The sequence below is a fragment of the Phyllobates terribilis genome, unplaced genomic scaffold (genome assembly GCF_046119375.1).
Source record: "Phyllobates terribilis strain yellow unplaced genomic scaffold, ASM4611937v1 Scaffold_7__3_contigs__length_470593459, whole genome shotgun sequence".
Classification (NCBI taxonomy): Eukaryota; Metazoa; Chordata; class Amphibia; order Anura; family Dendrobatidae; genus Phyllobates; species Phyllobates terribilis.
Window position 1 is genome coordinate 425,594,398 of NW_027362767.1, and position 25,803 is coordinate 425,620,200.

At 45.1% G+C, this 25,803-nt stretch overlaps 1 protein-coding gene across 2 annotated transcripts in view; it reads right to left on the reverse strand.

Moving 5' to 3' along the window:
• LOC141155175 (complement C4-like) overlaps positions 1 to 25,803 on the reverse strand; it is a 161,442-nt gene that overhangs the window by 103,355 nt on the left and 32,284 nt on the right. For both annotated transcript variants that reach the window (XM_073641877.1, XM_073641875.1), the window contains exons 10-23: positions 18,081 to 18,196; positions 14,384 to 14,539; positions 14,120 to 14,305; positions 12,336 to 12,518; positions 12,101 to 12,253; positions 11,864 to 11,987; positions 10,705 to 10,773; positions 10,385 to 10,591; positions 8,820 to 8,931; positions 7,723 to 7,793; positions 7,488 to 7,627; positions 6,150 to 6,362; positions 6,005 to 6,056; positions 3,960 to 4,049 (exon numbers count right to left, since the gene is read on the reverse strand). In XM_073641877.1, coding sequence (XP_073497978.1) covers positions 3,960 to 4,049; positions 6,005 to 6,056; positions 6,150 to 6,362; positions 7,488 to 7,627; positions 7,723 to 7,793; positions 8,820 to 8,931; positions 10,385 to 10,591; positions 10,705 to 10,773; positions 11,864 to 11,987; positions 12,101 to 12,253; positions 12,336 to 12,518; positions 14,120 to 14,305; positions 14,384 to 14,539; positions 18,081 to 18,196 — 1,872 coding nt within the window. The remainder of the gene's footprint in view (positions 1 to 3,959; positions 4,050 to 6,004; positions 6,057 to 6,149; positions 6,363 to 7,487; positions 7,628 to 7,722; positions 7,794 to 8,819; positions 8,932 to 10,384; positions 10,592 to 10,704; positions 10,774 to 11,863; positions 11,988 to 12,100; positions 12,254 to 12,335; positions 12,519 to 14,119; positions 14,306 to 14,383; positions 14,540 to 18,080; positions 18,197 to 25,803) is intronic.

Consider the following 25,803-nt stretch of genomic DNA (forward strand, 5'->3'; position numbering starts at 1 on the left):
CAGCTGTCATCATACTTGGCTCTGCTGTTCCAAGGCACCTGTCATCATACTTAGCTGTGCTGTTTCATGACACCTGTCATCATACTTAGCTCTGCTGTTTCAAGGCACCTGTCATCATACTTGGCTCTGCTGTTTCATGACACCTGTCATCATACTTAGCTCTGCTGTTTCAAGACAGCTGTCATCATACTTGGCTCTGCTGTTTCATGACACCTGTCATCATACTTAGCTCTGCTGTTTCAAGACACCTGTCATCATACTTAGCTCTGCTGTTTCAAGACACCTGTCATCATACTTAGCTCTGCTGTTTCAAGACACCTGTCATCATACTTAGCTCTGCTGTTTCAAGACACCTGTCATCATACTTAGCTCTGCTGTTTCAAGGCACCTGTCATCATACTTAGCTCTGCTGTTTCAAGACACCTGTCATCATACTTAGCTCTGCTGTTTCAAGACACCTGTCATCATACTTAGCTCTGCTGTTTCAAGACACCTGTCATCATACTTAGCTCTGCTGTTTCAAGACACCTGTCATCATACTTAGCTCTGCTGTTTCAAGACACCTGTCATCATACTTGGCTCTGCTGTTTCATGACACCTGTCATCATACTTAGCTCTGCTGTTTCAAGACACCTGTCATCATACTTAGCTCTGCTGTTTCAAGACACCTGTCATCATACTTGGCTCTGCTGTTCCAAGGCACCTGTCATCATACTTAGCTCTGCTGTTTCATGACACCTGTCATCATACTTGGCTCTGCTGTTTCATGACACCTGTCATCATACTTGGCTCTGCTGTTTCAAGACACCTGTCATCATACTTGGCTCTGCTGTTTCATGACACCTGTCATCATACTTAGCTCTGCTGTTTCAAGACACCTGTCATCATACTTAGCTCTGCTGTTTCAAGACACCTGTCATCATACTTGGCTCTGCTGTTCCAAGACACCTGTCATCATACTTAGCTCTGCTGTTTCATGACACCTGTCATCATACTTAGCTCTGCTGTTTCAAGACACCTGTCATCATACTTAGCTCTGCTGTTTCAAGACACCTGTCATCATACTTAGCTCTGCTGTTTCAAGACACCTGTCATCATACTTAGCTCTGCTGTTTCAAGACACCTGTCATCATACTTAGCTCTGCTGTTTCAAGACACCTGTCATCATACTTAGCTCTGCTGTTTCAAGACAGCTGTCATCATACTTAGCTCTGCTGTTTCAAGACACCTGTCATCATACTTAGCTCTGCTGTTTCAAGACAGCTGTCATCATACTTAGCTCTGCTGTTTCAAGGCACATGTCATCATACTTAGCTCTGCTGTTCCAAGGCACCTGTCATCATACTTAGCTCTGCTGTTCCAAGGCACCTGTCATCATACTTAGTTCTGCTGTTTCAAGACACCTGTCATCATACTTAGCTCTGCTGTTTCAAGACACCTGTCATCATACTTGGCTCTGCTGTTTCAAGACAGCTGTCATCATACTTGGCTCTGCTGTTTTAAGGCACCTGTCATACTTAGCTCTGCTGTTTCAAGACACCTGTCATCATACTTAGCTCTGCTATTTCAAGACACCAGTCATCATACTTAGCTCTGCTGTTTCAAGACACCTGTCATCATACTTAGCTCTGCTGTTTCAAGACACCTGTCATCATACTTAGCTCTGCTGTTTCAAGGCACCTGTCATCATACTTAGCTCTGCTGTTTCAAGACAGCTGTCATCATACTTAGTTCTGCTGTTTTAAGGCACCTGTCATCATACTTAGCTCTGCTGTTTCAAGACACCTGTCATCATACTTAGCTCTGCTGTTCCAAGACACCTGTCATCATACTTAGCTCTGCTGTTTCAAGACACCTGTCATCATACTTAGCTCTGCTGTTTCAAGACACCTGTCATCATACTTGGCTCTGCTGTTTCAAGACAGCTGTCATCATACTTAGCTCTGCTGTTTCAAGACACCTGTCATCATACTTAGCTCTGCTGTTTCAAGACAGCTGTCATCATACTTAGCTCTGCTGTTTCAAGGCACATGTCATCATACTTAGCTCTGCTGTTCCAAGGCACCTGTCATCATACTTAGCTCTGCTGTTCCAAGGCACCTGTCATCATACTTAGTTCTGCTGTTTCAAGACACCTGTCATCATACTTAGCTCTGCTGTTTCAAGACACCTGTCATCATACTTGGCTCTGCTGTTTCAAGACAGCTGTCATCATACTTGGCTCTGCTGTTTTAAGGCACCTGTCATACTTAGCTCTGCTGTTTCAAGACACCTGTCATCATACTTAGCTCTGCTATTTCAAGACACCAGTCATCATACTTAGCTCTGCTGTTTCAAGACACCTGTCATCATACTTAGCTCTGCTGTTTCAAGACAGCTGTCATCATACTTAGCTCTGCTGTTTCAAGGCACCTGTCATCATACTTAGCTCTGCTGTTTCAAGACACCTGTCATCATACTTGGCTCTGCTGTTTCAAGACACCTGTCATCATACTTAGCTCTGCTGTTTCAAGACAGCTGTCATCATACTTAGCTCTGCTGTTTCAAGACAGCTGTCATCATACTTAGCTCTGCTGTTTCAAGACAGCTGTCATCATACTTAGCTCTGCTGTTTCAAGACAGCTGTCATCATACTTGGCTCTGCTGTTTCATGACACCTGTCATCATACTTAGCTCTGCTGTTTCATGACACCTGTCATCATACTTAGCTCTGCTGTTTCAAGACACCAGTCATCATACTTAGCTCTGCTGTTTCAAGACAGCTGTCATCATACTTAGCTCTGCTGTTTCAAGACACCTGTCATCATACTTAGCTCTGCTGTTTCAAGACACCTGTCATCATACTTGGCTCTGCTTTTTCAAGACACCTGTCATCATACTTAGCTCTGCTGTTTCAAGACACCTGTCATCATACTTAGCTCTGCTGCTTCAAGACGCCTGTTATCATCTTTAGCTTTGCTGTTCCAAAACACCTGTACATTTACTCGGCTCTTGTGTTCCAAGGTGCTAGTCTGCGTAACCGGCTCTGATATTCCAAGGTGCCAGTCCGCTTAACCGGCTCTACTATTCCAAGGTATTCATCATTAAACACAGCTATTCTGTTCCACGCCTCAGGTACCAAGTCTATCTAGCTCAGCTGTTCCAAGTAGTTTCGGATGTCATCTAACCTATCCATCTCTGCTAATCCACACTGTTCCAGGTGACATTCAGCATATCCAGCTCAGCTGTACTTTGCTGCAGCAATGCCGTCTGTCCAAGCTGGTCATCCAGGCATACAGCTAGGAGAATCCAACTCACCAGATGAGCCTCAACACCCCTGTAAATAGTGCTCACAAGAGGATTCTTGAGATGTTGGGATGATCTGTTATAAGACAGAGCCCAGCCGTCTAAACACAAAATCGCAGGGTGAATCATGGAGATGAATGACCTGAAATTGGGGGGTGCCACAACTATTCTTCTTCCAAAAGGCCACCATTCAAAGATAGCAAATATGAAATATAGAGTACTTCATCTATCGGGCCAAGATATCAGATCTGACAACTAATTTTGTAAGCCAGAAGTGTGCGCAGAGCAGTTGTCACACGTCTCTGCCCTTAGTGTGCGCAGAGCAGTTGTCACACGTCTCTGCCCTTAGTGTGCGCAGAGCAGTTGTCACACGTCTCTGCCCTTAGTGTGCGCAGAGCAGTTGTCACACGTCTCTGCCCTTAGTGTGCGCAGAGCAGTTGTCACACGTCTCTGCCCTTAGTGTGCGCAGAGCAGTTGTCACACGTCTCTGCCCTTAGTGTGCGCAGAGCAGTTGTCACACGTCTCTGCCCTTAGTGTGCGCAGAGCAGTTGTCACGCGTCTCTGCTCTTAGCAGCACATAAAAGATGAGATATTAGCTACACAACAACTTCCATGACAATACGAGGTTATCCCTAAGAACTAGAATGTTTCCAGTCCGCTGCCGCCCCACTCACCGCTCATCTTTATACTGGCGTGGAAATCTCCATCGGGGATCATATTTGAAGGAAAATCCTCATCAACTGTGATCTCACTTCTTCTTCTATCTGCAAAATGCATAAGAATAAAATGGAAGATTGTGGAGAAGACACGAGTCCATTAGTCTGAGAGTGATAGACGGGTATACAGAGGATGGGTGTAATGGAGGGGTATACAGAGGATGGGTGTAATGGACGGGTATACAGAGGATGGGTGTAATGGACGGGTATACAGAGGATGGGTGTAATGTACAGGTATACAGAGGATGGGTGTAATGGACGGGTATACAGAGGATGGATGCAATGGACGGGTATACAGAGGATGGGTGTAATGTACAGGTATACAGAGGATGGGTGTAATGGACGGGTATACAGAGGATGGATGCAATGGACGGGTATACAGAGGATGGGAGTAATGGACGGGTATACAGAGGATGGGTGTAATGGACGGGTATACAGAGGATGGGTGTAATGGACGGGTATACAGAGGATGGGTGTAATGGACGGGTATACAGAGGATGGGTGTAATGGACGGGTATACAGAGGATGGGTGTAATGGAGCGGTATACAGAGGATGGGTGTAATGGACGGGTATACAGAGGATGGGTGTAATGGACGGGTATACAGAGGATGGGTGTAATGGACGGGTATACAGAGGATGGGTGTAATGGAGCGGTATACAGAGGATGGGTGTAATGGACGGGTATACAGAGGATGGGTGTAATGGAGGGGTATACAGAGGATGGGTGTAATGGATGGGTATACAGAGGATGGGTGTAATGGAGGGGTATACAGAGGATGGGAGTAATGGACGGGTATACAGAGGATGGATGCAATGGACGGGTATACAGAGGATGGGAGTAATGGACGGGTATACAGAGGATGGGTGTAATGGACGGGTATACAGAGGATGGGAGTAATGGACGGGTATACAGAGGATGGATGCAATGGACGGGTATACAGAGGATGGGAGTAATGGACGGGTATACAGAGGATGGGTGTAATGGAGGGGTATACAGAGGATGGGTGTAATGGACGGGTATACAGAGGATGGGTGTAATGGAGGGGTATACAGATGATGGGTGTAATGGACGGGTATACAGAGGATGGTGTAATGGACGGGTATACAGAGGATGGGTGTAATGGACGGGTATACAGAGGATGGGTGTAATGGACGGGTATACAGAGGATGGTGTAATGGACGGGTATACAGAGGATGGGTGTAATGGAGGGGTATACAGAGGATGGGTGTAATGGACGGGTATACAGAGGATGGGTGTAATGGAGGGGTATACAGAGGATGGGTGTAATGGACGGGTATACAGAGGATGGATGCAATGGACGGGTATACAGAGGATGGGAGTAATGGACGGGTATACAGAGGATGGGTGTAATGGAGGGGTATACAGAGGATGGGTGTAATGGATGGTTATACAGAGGATGGGTGTAATGGACGGGTATACAGAGGATGGGTGTAAAGGACGGGAATACAGAGGATGGGTGTAAAGGATGGGTATTCAGAGGATGGGTGTAATGGACGGGTATACAGAGGATGGGTGTAATGGACGGGTATACAGAGGATGGGTGTAATGGACGGGTATACAGAGGATGGGTGTAATGGACGGGTATACAGAGGATGGGTGTAATGGACGGGTATACAGAGGATAGGTGTAATGGACGGGTATACAGAGGATGGGTGTAATGGACGGGTATACAGAGGATGGGTGTAATGGACAGGTATACAGAGGATGGGTGTAATGGACGGGTATACAGAGGATGGGTGTAATGGACGGGTATACAGAGGATGGGTGTAATGGAGGGGTATACAGAGGATGGGTGTAATGGACGGGTATACAGATGATGGGTGTAATGGACGGGTATACAGAGGACAGGGGTGATGGACGGGTATACAGAGGAAGGGTGTAATGGACGGGTATACAGAGGACAGGGGTGATGGACGAGTATATCGAGGACCGGAGAGAAGGACATGTTTATAGAAATCTTTACCAATAGCCATTTCTTACTCTTTGGATCTATGATGTAAGTTTTCTCTTCTACGACTGTGACTCCTTCCCTCTGAGAAGATGAAAGTATAATTCATCTCAGTACAATGACACGAGAAGACTTTCTCTGCTTACTGAGGTCTATAGGTTGAATGCTTCATCTCACCAAAATCCGGAGAGGTTTTTTCACGCCATCCGCTATTCCATGAGGTCCCACCGCCTTCACAGTCACTATAGGGTTTGACTTTCCAATGGGCACTACAACAAATGGGATAGATATGGCGGACTTTGAGGGCACCGTTACCGTCTGTTCTACGGGCTCTCCTTCAGCGGTGGTGGCGCTACATAAATCTTCTGTCTTCTCAAGAAATACTTTAACCTGAGTCGGGATAGAGGAGCGAGCAGCTCTGTGAGATGGAGCAAAGTCAAGAAGCCACAAAGTGTCTTATACATCATCAGAGACGTCTTGGCCCCATGCACAATTCCTCTTCTCTAATCATTTTTATGCAAACTTCCCGACTATCTAGAAGTGCACCATGTGCCAAATATCATCATGTCCGAACCATTATTCACTAGATCGCCAGGGACTATACAATAAAAGTGTATACAATGACCCACTTGATCACCAGGGACTAGACAATAACCCAGTAGATCAACAAAGATTATATAATAACTCACTTGATCACCAGGGACAATACAATGACTCACTAGATCACCAGGATCTATACAATAACCCACTCGATCAACAGAGACTATACAATGACTCACTAGATTACCAGGGACTATACAATTACCCATTTGATCACCAGAGAATATACAATAGCCCACTAGATCACTAGGGATACATATAAAGCTTCTAGATTACCAGGAACTGTACAGAAACCCACTAGATCACCATGACTGTATAATAAATTACTAGAACACCAGAGTCCATATAATAACCCATTAGATTACCAACTAACATACAGTAATCCACTAGATCACTACTGCTTAAACAATATCCACTCGATCTCCAGCGACTATACAATAACTCACTAGATCTCTAGGTACCTTAAAATAAACCATCAACGACCAGGGACTATCAATAATCCACTAGATCACCAGGTACTATACAGTAACCCGCTTGATCACCAGGAACTATATAATAACTCCCTAAATCACTATAGACTATACAACAGACCCCCAAAACATTAGGGAATACATATTATCCCACTAGATCACCAGGGCTATAGAAGAAGCCATTACATCATCCAGAATTGTAGAAGAACCCATTAAATCACCTTGGACTATATGATAAACCACTAGATGGGCACCAGGGATTGTACAATAACCCACTAGATCACTAGGAACAATGAAATAAATGACCAAATCAGCAGGGATTGTACAATATTTAATAATCCCATATAATATAATAATCCGCAGATCACCAGTGACTGAATATTCAGTAACACTTGACCACGTGGTCTATAAGGAGCGAGGCACACTAGACCCGTCCTGGTCTCACCTTTAGATCTTGTTCGTAGTAATTATACAACACAGGCCTGAGCTCCATCTGCTCAAACCTCTTCACCGAATATGGGACTCGGAGGTGGACGTGAAATTCCTTGAAGACTTTGACCTTGATGGGTTCAGCCACACAGAATCCTGTGGACATTAGGAGCAGATGAGAACCCCTGAAGGACCAGACCACCCCAAACAGGCCATCAAGACGAGACATGAAAATATTGAGGTGGTCTCACCTTGTCCTTCAGACATTCCCACTCCTTGGATCTCCCATGTGGTGAGAGAGTCATGAACATGTATATTTTCACTGGTGACAGAGAAAGAAGTTTACATTGTGTTATTAGGGAAATGTGAGCGCTCCTGTGATATAACAGCAAACACGGGGCCGAAATTGCTAGAATGGCAGCGGTCCAGGAGGTGAGAGTAGACTGTTATATTTTACATAGGGGACTGTTTAATTAACAAAGGGGTTGTCCAAGTAGTGGACAACCCTTTTAAAGGGTTATTCCTACCCACAAGGTATTACCTGCCCTCGGTGATCTTGGTGGGTCCAACTGCTAGGACCTCCATTGATCTCAAGAACGGGGCTATGAAGTCCACTTTTGGATGAAGCAATGGCTCTGGACACTCATCTATCTCCAGCTGTCCAATGGACAAGGGTGAAGCAGAGGAGCACAAAGTCACTTCAATTTTGGCCATATAAGACCTTCTCACCTCTGGCTGTTGTGACATTAAGTTCTTTTTTTTGCTCCTTGTACTAAGCCAATCTTAAAGGGATTGTCCATCTTTTTTTTTTGTTTCAGTATGAGCAGAATATTGTGCGAAGGTTTTCTTTTAAAAAAAAACAAAACAAAAACCATATACTCACCTATCGCTTCTCTGCTGATCTCTCCATATCCTCTTCCATCAGGGACAGCTGCAGCCAATCGGTGGCCTCAGCAATGACTCATTGGTCACTGATGGATGCAGTGGTCACAAGCTGTCACTGCGGGAAAAGGAAGCCAGAAGATTGGCAGGGGACATGGATAGCGGTATGGAGGAGCAGCGGGAGGTCAAAAGGTGAATAGCGAATGCTGGGCTCATTCTTAGAATAATAAATAAAAAGGGATGGACAACCTCTTTAAGGAAGGACGGGCCAGGACAAGCGGGAAGAGAATGGCTCCTGCCTCACCTGCCACTGATGAAGGTACCGCCCCCCTGACTCCTAGCTCTGCCAATCACATTACATCCCTGTCCGAACCATAGATATCAAGTCTATGCCAAGGCTCGCCCACCTTCCTCCATCTCTCTGGTGTTCGACTCCTGGGCCTACGCCCCATCTCTGTATCGGTACCTGTGTTTTTTGTTCACGTCGATGGTTCTCCACAACCAACTTTCTGGAAAAGAAGATCGAACCTGCACATCGCTTTCATCAGTGAAATCGTCCTCCTCTTCCTCCTCTTGTGCTGTGTGGGATAATTCGATGGTGAAAATTGCTGACCTTGTTATATATCCTCATTATATATGTTCTTTATATTTAGGCAGCGGTACGATATTGATGAACTATTAGATAGGTCTTCATCAGTGGGGGTCCAACTCCCAGAAGGAGCTGTTTTATTAGCAGCCGCATGGAACAACACAGCTCTGTACACTGTGTAGTGGCCGCTCCTGGGAGCTGTAGATCAGCTACTACTGATGTGAACAGCAGCTGAGCTGCAGTACCCAAGAACGGCCACTACACAGCGCTGTGCTGTTGTCTGTACGCTGTGTACATGCGGCCACCGCCGGAGCTGGAAGCAGCTGATCGGTAGCGGTGCTGGGTGTAGTGGATAACCTCTCTTAATATTGAAACAGCTTTTGGAGTTTAGGTGAATTTGTGGAGTCAGCCTGATTGGACAGCAGGCAGTCTTTGTCATCTTAGAGGGTTCTGAGATATGTCAGGACTGGAATTCAACATCACGAATTTATGAATATATCTGTGTCAGCAAACTATTTTGGAGTGTTGCGCCCCCCTCTCTCCCCATCATCAATACCTAGTGGGTTCATATTGGCTGTGCTGGATACTTTACCATTTGCATCACTGACTTCTAGGATAGTCACTAATAGGAGGCACTACAGTGCAGGGGTGGATCACACAGGGGTCCAAGTGGCAAGGGAGCCCATTTCCACCTCCAAAGCAGATACATTATGAGGAGCTATTGGGCTCCACTCTTTCACCATCCAACGAGGGCCAGTGTATCCAGATTATTTAAAAAAGGCACCATCCAGTGCATCCCTTCCATGACGGACTTCTCCTCCCTTCTCTTAGTGTTATTGGTAGCAGAAGGGAGTGGTTTGTACATGGAAGATCAGAGTGTGGAGAAGAAGGAAAAAATCAGCAAAAAGCAGTAATAATAATCCAGGAATCCATCAGGGGAAGCCAGAAAGGCTAAATAAATTGGGGCCGGATATCCCATTAACGCCTGGACTATTGCTGCTCTTATTGGCTCGATGCTCTGAACTACATTCTGTGAGTTAGAAAATACAAAAAAGTGTGAATTCTTCACTAGAAGGTGCAGTGCATTTGTAGTGCTCTTTTTTTTGGCACAAGCGAAGTAGTTTATCCAGCCCCAAAGTGCGCAAATAACATGGAACTAGCGAGGACGTGTGGCCCCAGAAGGCCCGTTATACATCAGATTCATCGGCGTGTGTTCAGATCTGATACAGAAGGCGAACACTAAACCACTGCTGTGTCCTATGGCGCCATATTACCATTCCTTCCAAACCCATAAAACCCCTTTAATATTGTGGGTCTAGTAACCATGTTGTCAAGGGTTTCTTTGGCGCTCATACAGGGCTAACACGGAGATGGTCCATATGGTAACCCTGACCTGACCTCTTACTATTCGGAATAAGCCAACATTCTATAACATTTCTTACTTCTCCCAATGATGTCCTTCCTTTTGTTCGCTTGGATCTTCTTGCGTAGCTCCTCTGCGTATTTGCAGCATTCGATGAACGCCGTACGGCAGTCCTCGGCACCTATCCGGCTAGCTCGAGTCTCACACTTTTTTTCCATACGAGGCGGCAGTAGCTTCATCCCGGTCATGCAGCATTGTTTCAGCGTCTGGTTCTGGAACTTGTTTACTGCGGAGAGAAGACGGCACGGGTGAATCTTCTGTGATGGACCAGTCCAAAACTTATCCATAGGGACCATGTCCAAAAAAAGAAGCTACAGCGCCACTTATCTCCAGATTTACCTTTTTGCATTGCAAGCACAGAGAAATCCAGGGATCGTTTCTTCCTTTGAGAAACTTTGCAGCTAAGTTCTACGAGCAAATAAAAGAAAAAAAAAGTTATAATCTAAAAACTTGATGATCGATCATTGGCATCGGTGTCATAACTTTGTCTACTTCTTATTCTCCGACTAAAAATAAAGTTAAAAAAGTTTCAAAAAACTATTAAAAAAATAAGAAAAGCATAAAAGTTTAACTCACTCCTGTCTTCTAACTTCAAAATAAAGAAATAAATTTTAAAAATAAATAAACATAATTGTCTGATCGTATCTATAAAAGTTAGATCCATCAAAATATACAAGAATTTAAAGCGTACTTTAAATGACGAAGATTTAAAAAAAAAAAAAAAATCAGAATTACCATTTTCTGGTCACTGCACCTCCTCCAAAAAATGTACTAAAAAGCGATCAAAATGATATATGTTCCCCAAAATGGTATCGATAAAAATGTCAGCTCAATGCACAAACAAACAAGCTCTCATGCAGCTCTACTGATGGAAAATGTAAAAAATTACAGGTCTCAGAAAAGGTCTGAATTTTTTTAACCATTAAAATATAAAAAATGAAGAAAAAATGAATAAAAATGATATATATATATATATATATATATATATATATATATATATATATATATATATATATATATAATATATATATATATGCAAGTTTTGGTATGACTGTTATCGTACAGACCTGGAGAACCATGTTGTCAGGTCACTATAACCGCATAATGAACACATTTAAAAAAAAATAGCAGGAATTGGAATTTTTTTCCTGTTTTTTTTTCTGTAGGTTATATAGTAAAATAAATGGTGTCATTCAAAAATACAGCCAAAAGTACAAAAAAAAACAAAAAAAAAAAACAAGCCCTCATACAGCTCTGATGATGGAGAATAAAAAAAAATTATAGCTCTAAGAATAAGGGGAGGAAAAATATAAGTCGCTCTTTCGTGAAGAGACCTGCTTGCTGACGGTTTCCCTATAAAAACTGATAGCGAATGTAAAGAAAAATAAATGTCGTATTAATATTTAATGACTACACCGTCTTCACTTTCATTGTCTTGACCCAATTGAGAATATAAATGTACAGAATAAATGGCTTCCGTCCCTGTTCGTACAGTCACCTTTCATGTCACTGTATCCCACCGAGGAGACGAATGCTAGTCCTGCTTCTATGAAAACAGATTTATAATCCTTTCCGCTTCCCGAGGAGCAGCCCAGATCGTAGGCATTCATGGCCTTATAAACCTGGAAGATATGGAGGAGGCCATACTGAGGACGGCGCTGTGACATCTGATTGTACCCAGACCGTGGACTCGTCACTCAGTATCTGGAGGCCAGACTTGGTGGATTTCGGCTACCTTGGAGGGGGTCAGCTTGTTCTTGGAGTTCAGGAGGTACACGGCGGTATCTACTGCAGACAAGGACACGGCGGTCTTCCCATCTGTCTCTATCGTGAGCTGGAAGGGTCTTCCAGGAAGGATACTGTCCACCACATTTGTTCTAAGCTGAAGCTGAAATATAGATAAACACTCAGTAAATTTACCCATAATTTACCCCCAGGAGGTTGCGGGCATCTGCGGACGTTGGGGTTACCTTGCCTTCACAGACATCAGTAATATCCACCCAAACGGAATTGGCCACAATCTCGGAGCCCAAGTAATAGTAGGCGACAATCCGGAAGGAGGGAACCATCTTGGAGGTGATGGCTACGTTCACCACCATGACGTCTACTCGGTCAATGGATTGTAAATCAAGGATCCGACCTTTGTTAAGAATCTAAAAACAGAAATATAGACCCGAAAAAAAACACCAAGTAAAAGATATTATAGACCCGATCACAAATGGATGAAGTCAGAGTCATGTATCGGAGTCAGGACTGTACACATGACTGTATTTTCTGTCCACTCTCGGACGAATGTTATTCAATGGGGTAGTGCCGACGAGCGTTATTTTTCAAGGATCGAATTAGCGTGTGAAAAAAAATGGTGCATGCACTAGTGTCTCCTGTGAATTGGATGAGACTCACCCATTCAAGTCTATGGGTGCGCAAAAAAAGTCCCCAATGGGTCCACGAACAAATCGGACAGCACTGAGATGCCATCTGCGTGCTGCTAGAAACAGGAGAAACTTCCATCAGTAATTCTTCCATCCGAGAAAAACTGATAAAACTGTGACCAAACTTCATTGGTAAAAACGGACACTGACCAAACTCTAGTGACGCTTTAATCAAAAACACTGATGAAACTCGGACAATTTTTCACGCACAAGAAGAATCACTGACATCAGCCATAGGCGCCTATTCAGACGTCAGTGATTTTTCTCACACTCAAAAATCGCTCCGTGCTTCATCAGTGTTTTTGACCAATGTTTCAGCTGAGTTTTAAAAGTTTTATTAGTTTTTCTCAGATGAAAAAAATACTGGTGGAGAATTCTCAACCTCTTCATCAAACAGTCTGGAAACCGGGCAGGACATGGGTGGCATCACAATGCTGTCTGATTTTTTCACGATCCCATGGACTTACATTTTTTGAGTTTGATCCGAGATCAAAATTAGGCATGTCTCCGTGACCACAAAAATACATGGACATGTGAGCAGCCCCATAGGCTATAATGGGTACAAGTTCTATCGGCGAAAAATACGAATAGAACACGTAGGAGAAAAACTGATGTGTGAATGAGCCCCTAGGCGTCAGAGTCTTTTGTTTGGGTCACTTATCACCCTCAGGTATCTGAATTCGGTGTCAAGGTCAACTGTCAGGGCCACATACAAGTTTTTGCTTTTTTTGCTTTATAATATGAAAGCAGCATGATGTAGGAGGAGAGACCCTGATTCCAGGGATGTATCACTTACTGGGCTGCTTTGTGCAGTTTTGATAGAATCACAGTTTTCCCTGCTGTAGATGTAGCGGTGCTCAGAATGATGAGCTGTGTATAACCCCGCCCATGCCACCGATTGGCAGCTTGTACACTGTGCATTATCAGTAAGCTACCAATCAGTGGTGGGGGCGGGGTCACAGATTAGCCTGACTGGTCTGCATGTGAGAACTAGTCCTGCAGTGATAATCTCCTGCTGATGAAACACTGATTGTATTAAAACTACAAGAATCAGCCCAGTAAGTGATACATCACTGGAATCACTGTCTATGCCCCATCAGGTTAAATAGCAAAAACATGCTGACAGATTCCCTGTTATATGATAAGTCTTTTAGACTTTTGTCATTTTAGGATGTCCCAATATGATACGCTAGTGAAGGGTGGCCATAAAGTAATGGAGGCTCTCGTCCCCATAATGGACCTTTCATAAAATACTGCGCATACATAGGGGCTATTAGTGATGGAGATTTATCGTTCCATCCTACCGTCCATCATCCTCTCACCATGTAATAGATTTTTTTCACGCTTCCAGGATCATTAGCCGCAACCTTCATTGTGATTTTTACATTTTCTCCGGGGCTCAATATTTGGTCTGGGATCTCCAAGTAGAGGAAACTGTTAGTTTTGGAGTTGTAGGAAGTTAGGATCAGAGTCTCCTCCTGACGGGCGCCGGCCTCTCCAGCTGTGACCTGCGTTCAATAAACACCTAGTTAATGGGTACAGGTTGAATTTCAGATGTAATGACCGAAATAACACAATGACAGTACCTTAACTTCAAAGGATTTCTGGGTGGGTTGTGTGTTGATCGTGAAGGATCTCACCCCAAAGTCACCGGACGGGAAGGAATATTGTTCAACGTTAGATTTGAAGAGCTTGACCATGACACCCGGAGCTGGGGAGCCGTCTGTATGAGTGACCTCCGCCTGCCAACACAGAGCACAGAGGGACCTGAAAGCCATTTACAAATACCCCCTTCTTTAAAGAGAATGTGTCATCAGAAAATGTGTGTTACATTTTTTAAAATTGATAATATTACTTTTCCACAATCCCAATCTGTATTAAAAAATAGAAAACTTGCAATTTTCACACCGACCACCGGGTTTTTTAGACTCTAACTTCCTGCTGTTTCAGGAAACACATGAACATTAGTAGCAAATGACTGACCCTGACCTTATCTATTGTAGTGAGGCATCTAATGAGTGTGTGCAACGGTCAATGTACAGGAGGAGGAGGTGAGCTGTGACATCACCTATTGTGGATCCTGTGTTATCTACTGTTTATAGAGGTGTTATCAGTCATTGTACAGGAGGAGGTGAGCTGTGACATCACCTATAGTGAAAGGTGGATCCTGTGTTATCTACTGTATATAGAGGTGTTATCAGTCATTGTACAGGAGGAGGAAGAGGTGAGCTGTGATATCACCTATAGTGAATGGTGGATCCTGTGTTATCTACTCTATATAGAGGTGTTATCAGTCATTGTACAGGAGGAGGAGGGGAGCTGTGACATCACCTATTGTGAATGGTGGATCCTGTGTTATCTACTCTATATAGAGGTGTTATCAGTCATTGTACAGAAGGAGGAGGTGAGCTGTGACATCACCTATAGTGAATGGTGGATCCTGTGTTATCTACTCTATATAGAGGTGTTATCAGTCATTGTACAGGAGGAGGAGGGGAGCTGTGACATCACCTATTGTGAATGGTGGATCCTGTGTTATCTACTGTATATAGAGGTGTTATCAGTCATTGTACAGGATGGAGGAGGTGAGCTGTGACATCACCTATTGTGAATGGTGGATTCTGTGTTATCTACTGTCTATAGAGGTGTTATCAGTCATTGTACAGGAGGAGGAGGTGAGCTGTGACATCATCTATTGTGAATGGTGGATCCTGTGTTATCTACCGTATATAGAGGTGTTATCAGTCATTGTACAAGAGGAGGAGGTGAGCTGTGACATCACCTATTGTTGATGGTGGATCCTGTGTTATCTACTGTATATAGAGGTGTTATCAGTCATTGTATGGGAGGAGGTGAGCTGTGACATCAGCTATTGTGAATGGTGGATTCTGTGTTATCTACTATCTATAGAGGTGTTATCAGTCATTGTACAGGAGGCGGAGGAGGTGAGCTGTGATATCACCTATTGTGAATGGTGGATCCTGTGTTATCTACTGTATATAGAGGTGTTATCAGTCATTGTATGGGAGGAGGTGAGCTGTGACATCAGCTATTGTGAATGGTGGATTCTGTGTTATCTACTGTCTATAGAGGTGTTATCAGTCATTGTACAGGAGGAGGAGGAGGTGAGCTGTGATATCACATATTGTGAATGGTGGATCCTGTGTTATCTACTGTATATAGAGGTGTTATCAGTCATTGTATGGGAGGAGGTGAGCTGTGACATCAGCTATTGTGAATGGTGGATTCTGTGTTATCTACTATCTATAGAGGTGTTATCAGTCATTGTACAGGAGGAGGAGGAGGTGAGCTGTGATATCACCTATTGTGAATGGTGGATCCTGTGTTATCTACTGTATATAGAGGTGTTATCAGTCATTGTATGGGAGGAGGTGAGCTGTGACATCAGCTATTGTGAATGGTGGATTCTGTGTTATCTACTGTCTATAGAGGTGTTATCAGTCATTGTACAGGAGGAGGAGGAGGTGAGCTGTGATATCACATATTGTGAATGGTGGATCCTGTGTTATCTACTGTATATAGAGGTGTTATCAGTCATTGTATGGGAGGAGGTGAGCTGTGACATCAGCTATTGTGAATGGTGGATTCTGTGTTATCTATTATCTATAGAGGTGTTATCAGTCATTGTACAGGAGGAGGAGGAGGTGAGCTGTGATATCACCTATTGTGAATGGTGGATCCTGTGTTATCTACTGTATATAGAGGTGTTATCAGTCATTGTATGGGAGGAGGTGAGCTGTGACATCAGCTATTGTGAATGGTGGATTCTGTGTTATCTACTGTCTATAGAGGTGTTATCAGTCATTGTACAGGAGGAGGAGGAGGTGAGCTGTGCTATCACATATTGTGAATGGTGGATCCTGTGTTATCTACTGTATATAGAGGTGTTATCAGTCATTGTATGGGAGGAGGTGAGCTGTGACATCAGCTATTGTGAATGGTGGATCCTGTGTTACCTACTGTATATAGAGGTGTTATCAGTCATTGCACAGGAGGAGGAGGTGAGCTGTGACATCATCTATTTTGAATGGTGGATCCTGTGTTATCTACTGTCTATAGAGGTATTATCAGTCATTGTACAGGAGGAGGAGGAGGAGGTGAACTGTGACATCAGCTATTGTGAATGGTGGATCCTGTGTTATCTACTGTATATAGAGGTGTTATCAGTCATTGTATGGGAGGAGGTGAGCTGTGACATCAGCTATTGTGAATGGTGGATCCTGTGTTACCTACTGTATATAGAGGTGTTATCAGTCATTGTACAGGAGGAGGAGGTGAGCTGTGACACCATCTATTGTGAATGGTGGATCCTGTGTTATCTACCGTATATAGAGGTGTTATCAGTCATTGTACAGGAGGAGGAGGAGGTGAACTGTGACATCAGCTATTGTGAATGGTGGATCCTGTGTTATCTACTGTATATAGAGGTGTTATCAGTCATTGTACAAGAGGGGGAGGAAGTGAGTTGTGACATCACCTATTGTGAATGGTGAATCCTGTGTTATCTACTGTATATAGAGGTGGTATCAGTCATTGTACAGGAGGAGGAGGTAAGCTGTGACATCACTTATTGTAAATGGTGGATCCTGCATTATCAGCTATATATAGAGGTGTTGGTTGTCATTGTATAGGAGGAGGAGGTGAGCTGTGATATCACCTATTATGAATGGTGGATCCTGTGTTATCTATTGTACACAGAGGTGTTATCAGTCATTGTACAGGAGGAGGAGGAGGAGGTGAGCTGTGACATCATCTATTATGAATGGTGGATCCTGTGTTATCTACTGTATATAGAGGTGTTATCAGTCATTGTACAGAAAGAGGAGGTGAGCTGTGATATCACCTATTGTGAATGGTGGATCCTGCACTATCAGCTGTATATAGAGGTGCTATCACTTATCAGTCATTGTAATCCTGCCTCTGATTATAATGAGACTGCTGAAAACTGTTCCTGAAAGGATAGGAAGTATGAGTCTAAAATAGTCTTATTGGTCGGTGTGAAAATTGCAAGATTACTAATTTTGTTTTTAAATAAAGATATGTAAAAAGAAATAAATGCCAAAAATGTTTAAAAATACATATAACGCTAAAACTGGATTTAAACAATCCCTTTTCTGATGACACATTCATTTCAATGAGGTCTCCTGTTGAAGGGGATGTCTCATGAACAACATTCATCACTTATCCACAGGATCTATGATAAACGTATGATTGTTGGGGGTCTGGCAGCTGGTGGAGGACAGGGCCACTGCACCCTCTTACCACAATGGTAACTGGCATTCCAGGGGTAAAATACCGCCTTGTTTTGGATAAATCCAGGATGTAGGGGGATGTCACAAACTTCACAGAGGTCATCTCCTTCTCTTCTAACGTTCCAGCTACGAGAAAAACGGACAGAGTCAAATCAATCTGTCAGCAATTGGCCCGAAGAAGACCAATAAACACAGAGGTTTTCTTAAAGGGGATATGTCCACACGACAAAAGGGGGCAAGTTTGCTCTTTATTCCCGTTGCCCCCCTGAGTAATCCATTTTTTGTTTTGTTTTTCTTTAAATCCGCCATACGGTTTAAGAGATATGGGCCTTTTTATTTAGTGCTACTTTTATGGTCTTTGCCAAGGGGGCGTGGCTCTCAGGATAATTATGCAGAGAGTCCTGTGATCCACGCCCCCGTCGTAAAGAAAATGAGCACTAAATACAAAGGCCCATATCTCTTGAACCGTATGGCGGATTTGAATAAAACAAATACCAGAATACTCAGGAGAGTGGTGGAAATAAAATAAAATCTGGTCATTTGTGACTTGGTGATTCATGAGATTAGAAAGATGTGGACATGTGCGGCTCCTGTTTTTCTAGGCCTAGACAACCCCTGGAAAAAGCTTTTGCTGCCCATAGCAACCAATCACAGCTCAGCTTTCATTTTCCAAGAGCAGAATATGAAATGAAAGCTGCGCTGTGATTGGTTGCTAGGGGGCAACATGGACAGATTTTTCTTTTAGACAGGTTCAGATTCCCCCCACCCCTATAATGGTGTTTGTTTCTGTCAATCCCATAGAAGTGAATGGAGCGATAATCACACATGCGCACCAGCACATTATTTGTCACACGGGACTTTTTATCTCCCATTTTTGGGTTTTGGTTCTTGTTTTTTTTCCAGAATATCTCCTTAAAATTTTCATGATGACCAGGACAGAAAACTGATTATAATAATGATATAATGATAATTTGGGCAATAGTCAGGGGTACGTTACACCAGAACCGCCAGGAGGATCCCCCAAAAAAAGGGAGCCTTTAAAGGGACGGTTTCCAGATAGATGGATTAGATGTCCAGATACACATTAAAATGGCGGTAAACGGGGCATGGTAGGGGTAGAAGCTTTAATAGCAGGCATGGCTATGGAAAATACATATTGGTGGCACAAAAAATAAAGTGAAAATTGAAAAAAAACATATAAAAGTTTAAATCACCTCTCCATTTTCCAGTTCAAAAATAAGAAATAAAAAAAATAAAAATATTTCCTAACATAGTGTCCATAAGTCTGATCTATCAAAAGACAAAATTATTTAAACCAGACGTTAAACACCGAAAAGAGGAAAATCAAACCAGCAGAATTTCCTGTTTTTGGGTCATGCACGTCCTCAAAAAAAGTAATAAAACACAATCTAAACAATGAATGTAGGCAATATGGAATATCAAGAAAAACGTTAGACAGAAAAATAAAAAAGATACTTTTTTTTACAAGGTTCTGAATTTTTTAACTACTAAAATAATGGAAAAAAAAAAACAAAATTATACAAGTTTAACCCCTTTATGATTAGACTATTTTCTGTTTTTTTTTTTATTTTCGTTTTCCCTCCCCTTCTTCCAAGAGCCATAACTTTTTTATTTTTCTGTCCCCATAGCTGTATGCATGAGGGCTTGTTTTTTGCTGGATATGATGCACTGGAAAGCGAGAAAAAAAAAAATCCAAGTGCATTGAAATTGCCAAAAAAGTGCAATTTCACAATTGTTTTTGGGTTTCTTATTGATTATGTTCACTATACTGTAAAACTAACCTGACAATATGATTCTCTAGGTCAGTACGAGGACGCAGATACCAAACATGTATAGTTTTTTTCTTTAAAGGGGTTGTCCACTACTAGGGCAACCCATTCTTGATCGAAAATGTTTGGCCCCAATAAAATAAAAAAGCTTATACTTACCTCTAGTGCTGGCGCCATTCCGGTGAGGTCGGCACTCTGGGTGCTGGAGCTCTCGTGCGGTTGTTGTGACACCGGCGCTTAATCAGCACTGGCGTCACTGTCTCCGACATGAAGAGAAAGTTCGGGCAGCAGCTGATCTCTGATTTCCTCTTCATGTTCAATTCGACACAGTGACGCCAGAGCTGATTGGGCGCCAGCGTCACGTGTCACAAAAACAGCACAGGAACACCAGGGAGAGCAAGCGCCGACACCGCGGGAACCGCTCCGGTACGGGAGGTGAGTATAAGTTTTTTTATTTTATCGGAGCCAAGCGTGGGGTATGAGAAGGGGTTGTCCAAGTAGTGGATAACTTCTTTAAGTAGTGAAAACAAAATTTGGAAATTTGTAAAAAAAAAAAAAAATTTGCTTGTGTCGCCGTTCTCTGAGACCCGTAATGTCTTCCTTTTTCTGGATCTGGGGATGGGTGATGGCTTTTTTTTTTTTGCGCCCTGAACTGACGTTTTTATTGATACCATTTTGGGGTAGATACGATGTTTTGATCGCCTCTCATTGCATTTTATTGTAATGTTGCGGCGGCCAGAAAAAAAATGTAATTCTGGTGTTTTGATTTTTTTTCTCGTTACGCCGCTTACTGGTCGGATTAATTTATTTTATATTTTGATAGATCTGACTTTTCTGAATATTCGGCAATAACAAATTTTATTTTTTATTGTACTTGTTAGTCCCTTTAGGGGACTTGAAGCTGCGATCATCTGATCACTTGTGCTATTCATAGCATTGTATCAAAATCACGGTCTCCTATGAACGCCGGCTAATTGCTAGTCTACACAGGAGTATTGTAATGACAGGTATGGGGCTTCAGCAGACTCCTGACCTTCAAGGCAACCCATCGGTGCCTCACTATCGTGTCACGGGCGAGACACTGACAGTGGCATCTTTCAGATTAATAGCGGCGGGCAGAGCTCCGCTTCACGCATGGCTTTTAAGAGGCAGGTGATGGCTGATTAAATCAGTCGTCATCTGCCGGAAAATATACAGGCTCGGCATGCGAGCCTGCATCAAAGTCAGGGACACGACATATGATGAAATTGTACATCATACAGGTGCATCTCACTAAATTAGAATATCACCAAAAAGTTAATTTATTTCAGTTCTTCAATACAAAAAGTGAAACTCATATATTATATAGAGTCATTACACACAGAGGGATCTATTATATAGAGTCCTTACACACAGAGGGATCTATTATATAGAGTCATTACACACAGAGGGATCTATTATATAGAGTCATTACACACAGAGGGATCTATTATATAGAGTCATTACACACAGAGGGATCTATTATATAGAGTCATTACACACAGAGGGATCTATTATATAGAGTCATTACACACAGAGGGATCTATTATATAGAGTCATTACACACAGAGGGATCTATTATATAGAGTCATTACACACAGAGGGATCTATTATATAGAGTCATTACACACAGAGGGATCTATTATATAGAGTCATTACACACAGAGGGATCTATTATATAGAGTCATTACTCACAGAGGGATCTATTATATAGTTTCATTACACACAGAGGGATCTATTATATAGAGTCATTACACACAGAGGGATCTATTATATAGAGTCATTACACACAGAGGGATCTATTATATAGAGTAATTACAAACAGAGTGATCTATTTCAAGTGTTTATTTCTGTTAATGTTGATGATTATGGCTTACAGCCAATGAAAACACAAAAGTCATTATCTCAGTAAATTAGAATACTTTATAACAACAGCTTGAAAAATGTTTTTAAAATTCGAAATGTCCTACTGAAATGTCTGTTCAGTAAATGCCCTCAATACTTGGTCGGGGATCCTTTTGCATCAATTACTGCATCAATGCGGCAATGTGGCATGGAGGGATCAGCCTGTGGCCCTGCTGAGGGGTTATGGAAGCCCAGGTTGCTTTGATAGCAGCCTTCAGCTCGTCTGCATTGTTGGGTCTGGTGTCTCTCATCTTCCTCTTGACAATACCCCATAGATTCTCTATAATAGATTCTCTATGGGGTTAATGACTCGCCCCCTGGGCCGTGGGGCACTCGGAACCGGGCAATAGGGAGACGATGGGGGTAGTAGTGGCGACCCGGTCCCGTGGCTCAGGGTGGTCAGACCAGTGGCAGTCTTTTAGATGTTTTAAGAGATGTCTGACTACGCCACCCGTGGATTGCGGTTATTAGGAACCGCCGCTGCAGGGCAGACCGCTGGGGCCGATGATGTATGCAGCTGGGATGGTGTGACTCCCCACGGGAAGAGTGCGGCCCCAGGGCAGTGTAGTGAATGGTGGGGGTGATGGTGGTGAGAGTCCCAGTACCGGTAGTGCCGGAGGAGCGAAAAAGCACACAGACAACGTACTGCAGTTCAGGGTCTTTACTCACGGTTAATATCCAAGTCACTTCTGCAGAGAATGACTGCCCGAGCCGTGCGGCGTCCACCAGGTGAGGGGCTCGGTCAACTCCCAGACAGCTCAGGAGTATGGCTCAGGACCCCCTTTAATCCTTCCTCTGGCCTGCCTCACCAGTGACCCACTTTTGTCCAGCTACCGCGGACTTGTGCGGTTAAACGTGGGCCCCGTCCTCCGCTGTCCTATATGGTGCCTTCCTAGCAGGTTTGATGAGGTGTCGCACCAATAAATTATCACGACCTCCGGTCTTTGGCTGAGGGTTGTTTCTCCTCCACCAACTTGGGATCCGGTACCCTTAATCTGCCTGACCCTGCACCCTGGATTCTCGTGGGTTCTTAGGGTCCCTTCCACCTTCTTGTTCCTGAGCCCTTCTGTTTCTCTGTCTCTTCTTCTCCTTCTCTGTTCCTTCCTCGTGGAGCTGGGATGAGACTTAATCACAGCTCCCCTTCACCTCCTCCTCGGCCTCTCACTAGGCCCTCCTGGAGTAGAGCTCCTACAGAGCCTCTACTCCCTGTCTTCTCCTCTCTGGACAGGACTTCTCTCTGAGCTAAGATGGTGCCCACCTTTTATACCTCCCTCTAGCCATGAGCCCAGGTGACCAGCAACCAATGGGCTCCTACCTACGCTCAGGAACCAACCCCTATCTGCCCCTACAGCACTGGGTGTTCCACCCCCCTCCCCACTCCAGACAGGGACATAGTCGGTCGTGCCTGCACTTCTGTCTAGTGGGAGCACCGTTGAGCTGTCCCTCGGAAATGGGGTGTGTGTGCTGTATGCAGCTAACTGAGCCCTGGTCCATACTCCATCCTTACCTGGGAGTGGAATACCACACCTCTGGCAGAGGTGCAATACCCCTGTAGCGGCCGAACCCTCGGGGTGCTACATTCCCCCCTGGTAAACCACAGCACGTCCTCGGGCTGGAAAAGAGCAAAAACAGTTAATTACAGGACATGCAAACTTTTTCAATAACCTTTTACATCAGAAACGGACGACATTGTTCAATTCCCTTTATGGGACACACTTTTCTTTCACTAGGCATTATAAAATATTTTCAATACTTCCAGAACTCTTTTGTATAAAACACCTTATAAAACTCTTGCATTATCACCTAGCAGCATATAAAACTTTCTTATGTCAAACATTTTTAAGTAAAGCACATTCTTAGATTCTTGGATCATGGCCGCGGTGCAACTTGCGACCAGGTAAAGGTGCAACAGTCCAGTTAATCTTGAGGTAGACGTTGCAGCCTTTTTTATAAAACCAGTAGGGGGCGCTTTAGGAAGCGCAACTATATACAAGGGATTGGCCGTTCCCAGTCCTCGGCCGGTTTTGGGGAGGGGAATGGCTGCTCACAGTCCTCAGCCTGTTAAAGGGAAGAGGGATGGCTGCTCTCAGTCCTCAGCCAGGTTACCTAGGGGATAGGGCAACAGTCAAACAGTCCTATATCAGTCCCAACGGGGACCACACTTTATCCTGGAAACAGTCCCAAACAGTTCCTTTGTACCCCGACGGGTAACTATTTACACTGGTATGCTACTGTTTACTGGTAGCGATACCCTCCAGCTGCTCCTTGCTCCTCATAGTCGTCTTCGGGCCCATCCGGGTCCTCTTGGTACTCAGAGTCCGAGTAGTGCTGTTCCTCCTCCTCTACTACTCTGTGGACGTGGAGGGCGTACCATCCTTTCACGCCCTGGTGCCGGGTGTAAGACACCACATCCCCTGGAAATAGTTAACGCCCTCGATGACCTTCCGGCAGGTGGCTCTCCACATCCCTCCTCGTCACGAACACGTCGCTGATGGTCTCTGGGTCTCGGATGAAACCCCAGCCGCGCTCCATCTGGAACTTCACAACAGTTCCGGTGACTCGGGGACTGCGGGCAGTTCGGGGATCTCGCCGGGCCTTCATTTTCTGCTCCGCGCTCCGGACCTGCAGCTTCTCTTGTTTCATGCGCCGCTCTCGCTGCTCCCTCTCAAACATCTCCAGCTGTTGGCGGCAGGCCTCCCGCCGTTCGGCTGCGCCCGCCCGTGTTTCCTTTGTGAACCCCATTAGGTCCTCCCCAGTGGGGTCCCATTCAAACTGGGCGTCCTCCAACGGTAGCTGGGGGGTTTCCTGAGGCGCCGGAGCAGGTATGAGGGGCTCAGATGGTACTCCAACCTCCGCGGGCGGGCTCCTCCGAAAGCGGGGGTTGACATACTCGGGGGGCCAGATGAAAGGAAGCCCATCCGGACTGGTATGTTGGGCGAAGAGATCTGCGCCCAGTGGTAGTACTGCAGAGGCAGGGGGCGCGAGCGGGTTGGCGGCGCCCGGGGGCACGTGGCCTTGCGACCAGGCCCGCGCTGGTCATTTCCTAGTTGCTCCCAGGGGTGGTACAGCAGGTGCAGGGGGTTCCGTCGGGGCAGCGGCGCCCGGGGGCGCTAGGCCTTGCGGCCGGGCCTGCGGTGGTGGTTTACTGAGCACGCCCGGGGTCAGAGGGCACGGCGTGGGGCGGGGCTCACTGGCAGCGTCGACGGCCTGGGGGCCGGTTGATGGCGGTGGCGGCACGGTGTCGACGGCGAGTCCAGGTGCGTTGGGTTCCGCAACAGGGTGCAGGGGCAGGTCGGCGGCCCCAGGGTTCGGGGTAGGGGCGTATCCGTTACCTGCCTCTGCTGTCGCGGCCTCCTCCGCGGCGTCGTCTTCAGCCTCCGCTCTGTCTTCACTGCCCTCGGTGGCTGGTGTGCTGCTGGACGTCGACGGTGCCTCCTGCTGCAGGGTCACAGCCCGCCGAGCCACTTCTTCTTTCCACCCGGCGATCACGATCACGTCCTGCTGCGCTCCTCCAGTGCCGCCCGCGCATACTCAGGGTCCTCCTTGGGGAGATGGGCTAGCAGCTCTGTGACCCTGCATGGTGGTGTGGCTTGCAGCAGGCCCCTTGCTAAAGTGCTGGAGCTGGTTCCTTTCTCCATCTCCGGGTGCGGCCTGGCCAGACTGATCCAGACCACCCCCTGCCCCGCAGTTTTCTTCTCTTTCCGCCCCCATGGGGGGTGGTCCTGGGGCATTCTGCTGTCAATCACTCTCAGGGGCAGCCCCCCCACGTTGACGGACATTTCCGCAGCCGTACTCATGGCTGTTGGGGGCGGGCTCTTTCTTTGGCGCCATTCTGGGACCTGGCCCACGATGGGAGGCGGCCTCCTGTGGTCTTTTGGCGCGCACATTATGGCGCTCGTTCTTCTGGGGCGGGCGCCATCTTTAGTACAGTGAAACAGTCTATTTTCAGGCGCGCAGTACCCGTTGTTAGCGGGCACGAAATCCTGCCGACTACGCCAAAGCTGACTCGCCCCCTGGGCC